This window comes from Lepidochelys kempii, chromosome 1 (genome assembly GCF_965140265.1).
Source record: "Lepidochelys kempii isolate rLepKem1 chromosome 1, rLepKem1.hap2, whole genome shotgun sequence".
NCBI lineage: Eukaryota > Metazoa > Chordata > Testudines > Cheloniidae > Lepidochelys > Lepidochelys kempii.
The window spans coordinates 238,279,120-238,291,150 of NC_133256.1; the positions used below are offsets into that span (position 1 = coordinate 238,279,120).

Genomic DNA, 12,031 nt, shown 5'->3' on the forward strand with positions numbered 1-12,031 from the left:
GGGGCACCAGTGGAGAATAGTGTATACGTGTATTTTTAAAGCTGAATGAAGTTCCATTGATGACTATGCAAATTATTATGCAGACAAATATAAGACTCTTAGTAAAGAGCCTCACTTGTTGGAAGTACAGTTGTTCAAGTCAGTGCACGCCTCGTGATCTGCCCTATCATTCATGCAGATTTTGCACACATGGATTTACAAGGTTTGTGGTAAACAGTAGCCGATGGTACAGAGGTTTATAAAGTAGTGCTTACAGCTGACCCATAGTTTGATTTAGCTTGTAACTCCTTTAAATAGTTTGCCCCCTTCCTTCCATGGATTTGCCTCTGGCTGCAGCACAAATCAAGGAGGAAGTGCAGCTGTAAAGGACTGATACGCTGTCTAGTGTGTCCATCCTGCTCTGTCTGGTACTGGCAGGTAAACCCTACAACTAAGGTTATCACAGAGGCCCAACAGTCGAGCATTTCTGCAAGGTGTAACTTCTGCAGGGTTACTAAAATGGAAGTCCAAATTCCCTCATTGTTGGCAACATTCACAAATATTGTAGAATCGGTTAGGGATGTGGGGCAGTGGAGGGTCCTAACAGGTAGAGGTTGAAGAAGTTGCCTTGTGTTTCTAAGTGTAAGGGATGTCCAGCACGAGAAATTAAGGGCCAGACTGTGGCAGGAAAGCACAGGTAACATTACTGCACAGCTCTCCACCACTCCCCTTACCTCGCAGAGCAATAGCTTTATGTCCAAGCTAGTCACAAAGGACCAGATCCTCAGATGGTCTAGATCAGCATAGCTCTATTGAAGTCAGTGGAGCAATACCATTTACATTAATTGACAAGCAGGTCCAATGTGTCTGGGATCACAGCTACTTCTGCACCCTTGGAAATGGTACAGCCTGATCTCCCTGCTGCATGGGATCAGCTCCGCTCGCTGCTAGAGATGGATGGGACCACAGCTCCATCCTCACCCATTCACAGTTTGGGGAATCAAACATCTAGTTCTGGCGCTGAATCAAAATCTGCAGGCTCTGAGCTCAGAGACTGTGTCTTACATGGGGACAAAAGGGTCAGAGTGGAGTTGTAAGACACAGATATGTACTGATTCTTTAAAACTAACAGCAGCCAAGTGGACAAGGGAAATAGGGACTGGGTAGATCGTTCTAGGTGGAACCTCAGAAGGGAGAGTAAGTTAGGAACTACCATTTTGTTTATCCTCATTAAGGTCAGCGCTAGAAGATAGTCTGATTTAACATTATCACGTGACAAGGCTCACTACATCCTATGTAGTGCTGCCCACAATCCGGCCTAATGAATAGGATGTGCGACAAGTGATGAAGAGGAAAGCACAGTCTTATGGTTAGACTACACAGCTGGGAGTTCAGAGATGTGGGTTCTGTTCCCGATTCTTCCAGAGAGCTACTGTGACACCTTGGACAAGTCATTCCTCTCTGCCTCAACAACCTGTTAGATGAGGAAAACAGGTAGGCACCAAACACAGAGGGGTGCTGGGGCTCAATTCATTAAAGGTTAGTAGCACTGTTTGAGACTCATCTGGAAAGTACTACAAGTTAACAGCCACTAAGGTTAGAGAGAGAAGATGGAATATTTAGTAGCAACAGGGGGTCACAATTCTGACATTTGAGTCAGATAAGCCTCTGAACGTTTGTTCAAACCTTGTATGAACCACTTTGTTCTGAAGCATCATCAGAAGCAGCTTTGTGATGAAGCTCCCCACATTTCTTGGATACTAAAACCTGGACTGATTAAGGCCCCCCACCCCAACCACCATCACCAATTGGGTTAATATAATTTCGTTATAACTTACCTCAATTGCACTAGTGTATTGCTCAAGTCTGCTGTCAATCTTGGAGACAATTGCTGCAGAGTGAGTGGGTTTAGCACCACTGTTTGGAGGGGAGAAAACAGAAGAAGTGATTACTACAATCCACACACTTTGCTGCTTTGATTTAGTGAATTACGCAGTTTATTGCTTTACCTCTTCTGAGCGGATTTGTTCAAAAACTCTGCTCGTTCTTCTATCTAGAAATAGAAAGATAGAAGTGGTGTAACTATTTATCTGCAATGCCTGCAGCCCAATACAAGTTCAAAGGCCTGTAGTGACACGCAGCTCCAAACAGAAAACCATCAGCTTCAAATTCAAATCACTGCAGCAACATACAGAGAAGTTTGCCATTTAGGACCCTATTCTGAAACAGACATGCAGGTGTGGGGGAATTATGCAGGGAATTATTATTTACCTCCTTCATGTTCTTCAGTGCTTCTCAAGATGATATATTTACAAGAGTAAGTCTCCAATGCACCAGGGGTGAAGGAAAGGGAGGATGTACAGGTCACTAAGGGGGTTGGGAGATTAGAGTCACATTATATGCCAAATTCACCCACCCCACAAAAAGCATCAGGGAAAGAGGCAAATTAAATAAGTTTTCAAGAGTAGACACATCAAAGTAGGCCAGATCTGGAGCTGAGCCATGTAACTCCATCCCATACATTTTAAAGAGGACACGTACACTGATTTTTTGGACTCAAATTATAGATCAAAGCATATTTTCCTTCTATACAGCATGGTCACCACAAAAAGTTTAATGAAGTCACATGAGACAAGGTCTGCTCTGCAGTCTAGGCTGGAGAAGGTCTGGCAAAGATGATGTCGTTAATGGAGTCAGCTCCAACAATTTCACCTCCTTTTACTTCTCCCTGTCAGTACTCAGCTGGACCCCACCCTACCCTGCAGTCAGCTCTGCAGCTCCATACAGGAGCAACTGCATAAACAGAAGATCTACCTGACCGTCAGTTATCCCGGAATTTGGATTACTGCAGATTTACCAGTATCTCTATGTACTGTTTCCAAGTCATTACTGATGACTACTGCAGCACTTGCATCTTCAAAGTAGAAGTAATGACAACTAACTTTAGACCGCTCACTTAAATGGTTCTAGGTTCTCCCCTGCATCCTCCCTCCCTCATAGCAGTGTAAAAATATCTAACCCCATAGCATGCCTTAAGTTCAAACGGTTGGAAATTCCACAACTCAGGGCCACAGCAGCAGAGATTCAGGCAGTTCCCTTCATTGCTGAATGAGAAACTAACTGGACCAATTCCAGTTAATTTCATATATATATTTCCAGGGAACCTCAAATGCGCAGCTCTGATTTAAGACACACACTATTCCCAGTAATTGGTCTTAAAAGATGGACAAGTATTGCTTGCTCATGTCTCAGATCCAAATAAATTCCTGAAGAGAGAGGTCTGCTTTATTCTGCCACTAGACATACTGTATGGCTGATTCTTTATCCAGCCACACAGTGGCAGCAACACACCAGCCAGGAGAAGGCTGTCCAAGTTCCTCAGATTTTTCCTCTGCTGTCTTTGGAAAGGAGTCTTGACCCAAAAGTAATACAATTGACATGGCCACGGAATGAATGTGGTTAAAATGGAATAGATAGATCTGTGATATTAACCATTACTCAACGCAAAAAGAAAACGATTAAAGTGTTGCCCATCAGCAATGAATCCCATTTTGGGATCATATTTTTGGTTATGGGAAACTGCTGAAAGTATAAAAGTTTATAAGTACTAACATCATGTGGGCTTAGTTTTTAGTTCCTATAAAGGAAATATGGTCTGAACAGATCTTGACCATGATTCTAATCTTGTATTGGAAGAGGCCTTTATTTTCTCATTGCATTCAGCTCTAGAAAAGTGTGCTCTGAATAGCAGTCCTAAAGGACAGAGTGTGTGTACACACACACTGCAGACTGAGGCCTCTATTTTCTCATAAGCTCTACACAGCAGACCCCTCCCTCAGCAACATCAGTGGGTCCCCTGCATGCAGGCAAGGGGATGGTCCCTGCAGAACAGCTTGCAGGAGCAGGGCCCAAAGTAGCTAGCTAATGTGTGGTTTAGAGACTCTTCTAGCTTAGAAACTTTATGACATTGGATCCCTAGCTGAGATACCCCTCAGGAAAGGGACCAATTTTAATGGTGTTTTCGCAGCTAGACTGGCTGTTTTCTAGAGCTTCCCTGTGTTCACTAAGGGGAAAAGGTGGATTCTATTAATCACAGCCCTGAATACCTCTGCAAGCAATTACTAATTCTCCAATCTTGGTGTATCCTGTTTCCCAGCTGCAACTGCCCCATCTTGACCAGCGTGAGTGAACGATTTGGCAAAGAGGGGAGAGGAGTGGAACAATCATTGAGTGGGGGAGTAGCAAAGAGGTGGGCAGTGAATGTACACTCCGTACACATGGGGGCTCTGTCTGCACTTGATAGGATACCGGGGAGTGTAGCTCAAGAGAGGGAGGCAAGACTCCAGCAGAGGGCAAGGGGGAAAGGAGACAGGAGCAGAGTTAGCAGGGATCCCTCAGGACAGACTAGGCCTTTCCAGCCTGAAGAATAAAATGGTTGTTAATGAGGTTTCCTTACTCCTGCATGAGGATCTGTCTTGGCGCACTGCTTAGGAAGAGCCCAGTTTTTATTACTGTTGCATGCAGGGAAAAACCCATCTTTCAATGTACTTCAACCAAACTCAACATGCAGAGGACTATGCCACTCAACCCACTGCACTCTAAGCAAGCTGCATGCATAGGAGGAGGAATATTAGCCACGTACACTAAATAAAATTACAAAATAGATCTGTAAAATAAATAGGAAAAAGCAAGGTTGTTAATTGAATAGCAGAAACTCTGTTTCCTGTATCTGAGACCAAACACTAAACAAAGCCTGTATGGGATTTTTAAATGCCTTGGACCCTGGTTTTGTTAAGAGGAACACCATGCAGAACATATCACAAAAGCAAGCAAGGGCTTCAAGAAATCAAAGACACCAATCTCCAGCTAAACTACCAGATGGGGAAGAACCCAGCCTGGTGTCTCAAATAAGCCAGCCTCTGCAAATCAAATATAAGAATAATCTCCATATGTCAGCATTAGAAGCCTACAGCCTTAGTAAAGGACCAACAATATAGCAACTGTCACAAACACCAGGGACCCAATCTGACAACACTTCTGCACTCACTTAACTTGACTGATGTGAGTCATCAGGGGACTCCTCACATAAGTAAAACAGCAGTTTGCAGGACCAGGACCTTAGTTAATGGAAGCTGTGCAGGCAGATGAAGGGCAATACATGATTCATCTGAGTTGGAAGGATTTTTCTAGGGTGTAACCATGCTTATACATTTCCTCTCCTTGAAGCTGTCCTGTATGAGCAGGCTTAGAGGCTATGGGGTTTTTCTACCATATAGTTGTGCAAAGAAGTTGCTGAATGTATTAATGAGGCTAGAGATGCAACCTAAGGCCTATGAAACAAATTCTGCCTTCACTGCCAACCATGATGCCCCAGGATGTGAATAAGATGGTATGAGGAAAAGGTTAATGCTGGATTTGACCCCATGCATTTACATAACATTTAGGAACAGATCACCAACTAACTATTTCCAATAATGAGTTGTCTGTTTTATGTGCATTTAATTATCTTAACCATTTAGTAGACTCTTAAACTATGTATAATAAAGGTTATCAAACCACTTCAGGTAATATGACAATAGAAATGCTACTTTAAAAAAGTGAAACAGTTTGGGGAGGGGGGTGAGTCAGAAAAATAGTGTCCCATATAGCATTAGCTAATGTACAGCACCCAGCTGCAGGAATCTAGCCACTCAGTTCCACTTTTGGTTCTGGCTCCCTGGAGAAAAGAGCCTGCCCTCAGACTCTTTGAGCACTAACATACACCATGGCCCCACTAGGCACCCGTCTCGCTTTCTACTGAAGTCAGTAACATCTGTGCACCCCTGGGGTAACTCAGGTGACTTACTTGAGTGATGAGTTTAAGCCACAGGCTCCCCTTCTCATATTCAAGAGGGAAATAATGGGAGGGAGGAACTAAACTTAGAGGAGAGGTTCTTTAAAGTCAGGAGCGGCGTGGGATCTAACTCCTCCCAGTCAGTGCTCTGATGCGGAGATATTGCCTAAATAAGCAATAGTGCGCTAGGCAAAGATACGTCTTTAAAAAAAAAGTCTCAGGTCCTGCAAGGTCACACATCCTGGCTCTGCAGTCAGAGTGCCTTTTCAGAGAAAGCTGGCTGCCACACAATCCTCTTATCCCCCACATGAGATCTTCAGCTAGGAGCTGGAGAACTTCCAAGACTCCTCAGTTCTGTCATTGCTCCCACCCACACCCAGGCTGCAAGCTGGAGTTCCTCCCATTTCAGCTCCAAACTGGTTTTGTTTTCCTGCCCAACTGAAGATTCAGACTGCGGGGGTGGGGTTCACTGCCCAGAGGAAACTTTGTTTTCCAAGTCTTCTGGCCTTCTTCATTGCTTTAGGAAGGGACAAGACAGTTCTACGGCTCTTCCTGATACCCCTCAGGAATGGGCTTGAAGGGAAGAATACAACAAAGAAGCGTCATGCAGGACAGTTCACCCCTATGCTACAGCCCATTTGTGCCACCTAAACTGGGAAGGACTCCAGTGCAGGAGGTGCTGTACAGGAGCGGCAGACCTTGTTTTGTGCACCCCTGTGCCCTCACAGGAAGCCCCAAGGGGGAGAGGAAGATGCAGGAGTGACAATCATGCACTGCTGCAATGACCCACCAGGGCCTGAAGTAGTCACAAAAATCCCTAACAGAAGGAAGAGCAAGCAGCCTCTCCACTGTCCCTGAGCCCAGGATGAATCTGCCTGCATTCTCTTGGCATTTTTCCTCCTCACTATCATACATAAAAGAACCCAACCCATGTGTTCTCATCTGAGGGACTCCAGTCTACACCTACCTCAGTTTCCCCAGGATCATGGTCATTTTCTTAAAAACATAGCTGCTAAAAAATCCTGAACACACTGCTCTTTAATTCCCTTTCTTGACTCCCCTTGCCCTCCATATTAACTTCAAACTAGGCTTCCTCTGCTCCTACCTACACATCAGGTTCCTGTTCCTTGTATGTCCCCTAGCTCCCTTCATTTGCCAGTGATGGCAACCTTGATGGCCCTGTTGTGTTCTTGAAGCAGGTTTCACTGAAACACTTTTGTTTAACTGTTTTATCATCAACAGGTATTAATGGGTGACGTTCTATGGTCTGTGATATGCTAGGTCAGAGTGGTCTTTATAGATCTGAATCCTCACAAAAAAGTAACGAGTGACATTGGACTGCATAGCTTACTCAGATTCTCTAAGCTATGTTGGTCTTTATGTCTCTCTAGTCAGCCCTTTGCCTGACAGATAAATGCAGCATCCATAAAATGGCACCATGCCACACCCCTTTCACACCATTTTCCTGCCTCCTTCGCACTTATTGATGTGCACCAGGTCCCAGTTCAACAAGTCTTCTTCCCCTCCTCAATCAAATCACTCCTTTGTGGAAGAAATGAGATTATTTAGCTCAGAATAAAAGCAAGAGCAAGGAGGGTGAAAGAAAATCCTGGTCAAAGACCGATCTAGTGAACCCTACAGAACATGCACATAAACCTACCCAAACCTCAATTGTGGAGCCTAGGAAACCAATTAGGTGATGTAGGCCAACAGTTTAGGAGGCTAATTTCAGCTGGATTGAGCAGATACACGGCTGCCCATGGAAGCCGGGACCGGCATGTTCAGGAAGTGTCACAGATATACATTTTAAATAAGAACAATTCCTGCAAAGTTAGCACAGTTCCTCTTGTGAGCTTTAACAGTCATCAATTCTCTCCCACCACCGAGACCACAGCTATTATCTCCCCCTAAATATAGTCTTTGAAATTTAACAAAGTTTGGAAAGTTTAAGCTGTCTACCAAAGATTTTTTTTTTAAATGTAGCTTTACCAGAAAAGCTTTGTGAAGACTAAAAGCTGCATCTAACTCTATTAAACATTTCTCCACTATTTTCAACTCTCTCTCCAACCGAGAGAAAGAAATCAGTCATGGCATTTGTCAGCTAGAAACCTAAAATGCATTTCATAAAAATCAACCAGACATCTTAACGTGCACAGGAAGAAGAAAAAGTTCAAACAGAAGGAACATGCACAATGGTCTTGATTTCTAGCAGCTGGAGGCTTAGAAAGAAGCAGCTAGTGCCATAACTACTGATAAACTCTTTAGTAACTTATAGTTAAGTTTAAGATTGTGTCACTGTTATTTTTAGTAAAGGTCACTGACAGGTTGCAGGTAATAAACAAAAATTCATGGAAGCCTGTGACCTGTCTGACTTTGGGTGGGAGGGGCTGATGGAAGCCCAAGTTGGGGCATTAGAGCCCAAACCCTGCTGGAGGAGCAGCACCCACCACCCACAGCAGCTGAGAGCTGCAGGGGCCCCGCTGCCACCATTGCTCTCAACGGAAATGCTGCTGAGGATCTGAGGCATATCATAACCCTGTGAGTTTACTCCTTCCTTGTGTAAAGGGCAGTACAAGTTCATAGGATGAATACCTGCCTCCACTGAAGTCAATGGCAACATTCCCATTGATTTCAGTGGGAGGTCAGGATTCACCATATATTTTAAGGCCTGAAGGAACCACTGTGGTCATCTAGTTTGACCTCCCGCATAACACAAGCCACAGAGAGAGCCATCCTGTAATTCCTGCTGCAGAAGAAGTTATTCTTTCCTGCTACAAAAACCTACGTTATTGAGCCCAGCAATTTGTAGTTGGGGCTTATGTGGTGGATTGGATTTATGGTAGCCCTCTGTTCTGGGGAGAGTTTCACCCACTGGTAAATAGATTTAATACACAGTATAAGGATGTAGATGAGATGAGTCCTCTGTGGCCATGTGTTCTTCTTAAATGCTAGGGAGGAAGAGAACTGAGGATGTAGAACAGAAGAGTCCATTTCTGATTCCTCTCCAGTTTCTCTAACACACATCATCACTGAAGTGTGAAAATATTAGTTTGACACTGAGAACACTAATGTTTTCCAAAGTGATATCCTCCTGAGGATATCAGAAAGGCCTCTTTTTGGACATCCTGATTATTAAGGACAATGGGTACCCTGCATTCTAGGCAATATACATACAGTCGGGCTCATACTGCAAAATCTTTGACCTGGATTTCAAACATTACAAGGTTTGAAGGTCTTTGGATCCACAGTTTTGGCTAAGGTCCATTTGCAAAATTCAGATTGGGATCCTTGTTCAGATTTGAAGTGTTCCCAAAATTTGGGGGTGTTTGTATACGTGATTTTAGCTTGAGTCCCTATTCTATTCTCATTCATAGACTTAGACTTAGTGCAGAAGTTACCTTGAGAGATGAACCCTTGGGAGTGAAACACTTAAACGGCTTCTTGTCATCTGACAAACCGTCTTCTGGCATCTTCTGACGTTTTTCAGCAGCTTCAGCCCTTCTCCTCTCGATGTCTTCTTTCAGCCTCCTCTTCTCCTCCTAAGACAGTATGAGCACCTAGCTAGTCATTTGTTTCCTTCACGAGACCACATCAACCTCAGATCCCTTAAACTCCTGGAGAAATATACAGGATTCGTGGAGAACACAAATCCTTACACCAGCCAGAAAATTCAGTGACCCATTTTAGTTCTAGCTATTTATAATGTATTTGTGGTGCACTAGGCAACCATAGAATCAAGTGGGTGTGTTAATCTATACGATCGTAATTTCCCCCTGCCCCCAAAGACATTTCCTCCTTAACAAAGTGTACTGTCATAGCCCACTGTCTCAAAGTGTAATGAGAGACAGTAGTACATTATGAAAAATGTGGTCTTTCATTAAAGGACTGGGACTTAAGAAGTTGAATGTTAACTTTTAAGACTGTTACACTTGATTTTTAAAATGTTATTGAAAGCCACACTTAACATGGCTCTAAGTCAGGATATTGATGGTAGAATGTTTTCAAGGGAATAAATTCCAAAGAGCGGATCTTCCTAGTTGCCTGAGAACAGACCCAAGAACCCAAAGGTCCCATCCCACCTCCAAGACTGAATCCTCCTTTAGCCTCATGCAAGTCACTTCTCCTCTTTATAGATCAGGAACTGTGACACAGATATTAATACTTAGCTACCTCATGTGGGTGGTGGAGATTAATATATGCCTAATGAGCTGAAGACGAAAAGCACCACATACAGCCTAAGAAGGGCTATTACTCTTGCAGAGGTAGTGTGGGTTTTTATTTTGTAAGACATCAGTTGAACTAAAGGGCAGTCACTCTTAGCCCTATTAAGCAAGGCCTGTTCTGATACTGCAAAATGTTGAGTGACCTTTGCTCCCACAGAGTTCTTTTATGGGAAAGTGGGGAGCTCAGCATGTTCCAGGATTGGGCCCTTTCACTATAAGTGCTAAGTAGTATAATTATTAGTCCCCAATATCCAAGTTTATTTTTTGTGTAATTTAGATCCTTAACTTCTGTGCTAGAGATCTGAACATCCAGTTTAAGGAGATTCACTTGGCAGAAGAAACAGGCAAACAGATGTATTTTTTGGTATTAAATTTTAAATGAGGCAAAGATTTCTAATGAGAGTCAGTCCATCATAACACAGGCATTTAATCCCATTTGCAGCAAACAAACATCTGCGTTAGTAACAAGATTTCTGTAATTTAAGATGTGTGCCAAAAAAAAAAAAAGACACCCACAACAAACAAAAGCCTATGTTCCTGCAACATTGCACCTGATATTTTGTATGCATGGGAAATAAGAAAATCAGAGTTAAGATTCTCAAGACAACTACAGATGAAATTCTGGTCCCACTTGTGTGATGAGTTTTGCCACTGGCTTGCATGGGACTAGAATGTCACCCGTTGGCGCTATCTCCTTGTGTGTCAGGATTAGATCATGTCACACCAAATACTGTGTACTTCCAGCTGAGATTGAAGGTTTCAGAAACAGTGCAGCTTTTTTGTCCATTAGCATGTGCCACTGCACATCATTGTACAAATGGGTGATGAAAGACCCAGTTTTGTAGCCTCTGTCAACCTTAGTGGGTAGCAGAGAAGAAAAACGTAGTGGAATGGTGGTAGGGCCCCCAAAAGGAGGAATCTGACTGAGAAAATTGAAAGATCTTTATCTGTTAAGTATTTGTATTGTAGCACCTAGAGTTCCCAACTTAAACTGGGGCAACACTGCACTAGGTGCAATCACATAGCAAAAGCCAATCCCTGCCCTGATGAGGTTACAGTCTAAATAGATGACACAGGAAAAGGGTGGGAGAGGAAGCAAGGGCAAAGAGAAGTAAAGCCACATGCCCAAGGTAACACAGTCTGTTAACAGTAGCAGATCCAGGAATAAAATAGTCTAGTGTTGGCCCTTCCAAGTCTGCAGACATTAGGCTTTGTTTTGGTTTTACTTTTCCTTTCACACAACATTGCCTTAGATATTGAAACCCAGATCCTCAAAGGTATTTTGGCCTTTAATTCCCATTGTTTTCAATGTAAGATAGAAGACTAAATACCTTTGAGGATCTGGGCCCGAGGTACTATCCCAGGGCCTAAAATGCCACCTATACTCAGGTTAAGCAGAGGCTCTCTCTTTGTGCAGTGCCATTGATTATTTGCCCAAGAGTATGCCTCACTGCACAGCATTGTGTGATCATGCAATGAAAGACCAATAGGAGCAAGTGAAGCAGAACAGAGTCTAACTTTGGATCTCACGGTGTTATTACTACACCATTACCTCTTCTCTGGCTTTTCTCTCAGCCTCCTCCTGCTTCCTCCTCTGTTCCTCTTCCTCAAGGATCTTCCGACGCTCCTCACGCTTTTTCTTCAGTTCCTCCAGCTCCACGGCCGCCTCCTGTTGCTTCTCCTTCAACTTCTCAAACTCCTCGCTTTCATTTTCACCTCGGCGACGGCGCAGTTCCTCTAGTCGTTTGCCGGCTTCAGCCTGGGACACTGGCTTACCATCCTCAGCATTTGTAGTTGCTTTCATGCCGGAGCGGCTGCGAATGAATTGAGAAGCAGGTTAAGATGCCACAGGTTTTCCTTTGCCACTTTGGATCACCCGTTACGACTCAACTAGGCAGCAACATAAGAACCTGACACACACAAACACCTCTTGACAAGATCTTTTGTTCCTCACAGAGCGTGTACTACCCTCAGCAGGTTTCATCAGGGGCTGAAG

The 12,031-nt window shown here is 43.7% G+C and overlaps 1 protein-coding gene across 13 annotated transcripts in view; it reads right to left on the bottom strand.

The window, feature by feature from the left end:
• Positions 1-12,031, bottom strand: part of CALD1 (caldesmon 1) — a 236,554-nt gene that overhangs the window by 9,651 nt on the left and 214,872 nt on the right. For all 13 annotated transcript variants that reach the window (XR_012155774.1, XM_073319335.1, XM_073319384.1 and 10 more), the window contains 4 exons: positions 11,588-11,849; positions 9,211-9,351; positions 1,989-2,032; positions 1,818-1,896 (listed from right to left, as the gene is read on the bottom strand). Coding sequence is in view for 12 of the 13 variants with exons in the window: in XM_073319335.1 (XP_073175436.1) it covers positions 1,818-1,896; positions 1,989-2,032; positions 9,211-9,351; positions 11,588-11,849 (526 nt within the window). In the remaining variant the exon portion in view is untranslated. The remainder of the gene's footprint in view (positions 1-1,817; positions 1,897-1,988; positions 2,033-9,210; positions 9,352-11,587; positions 11,850-12,031) is intronic.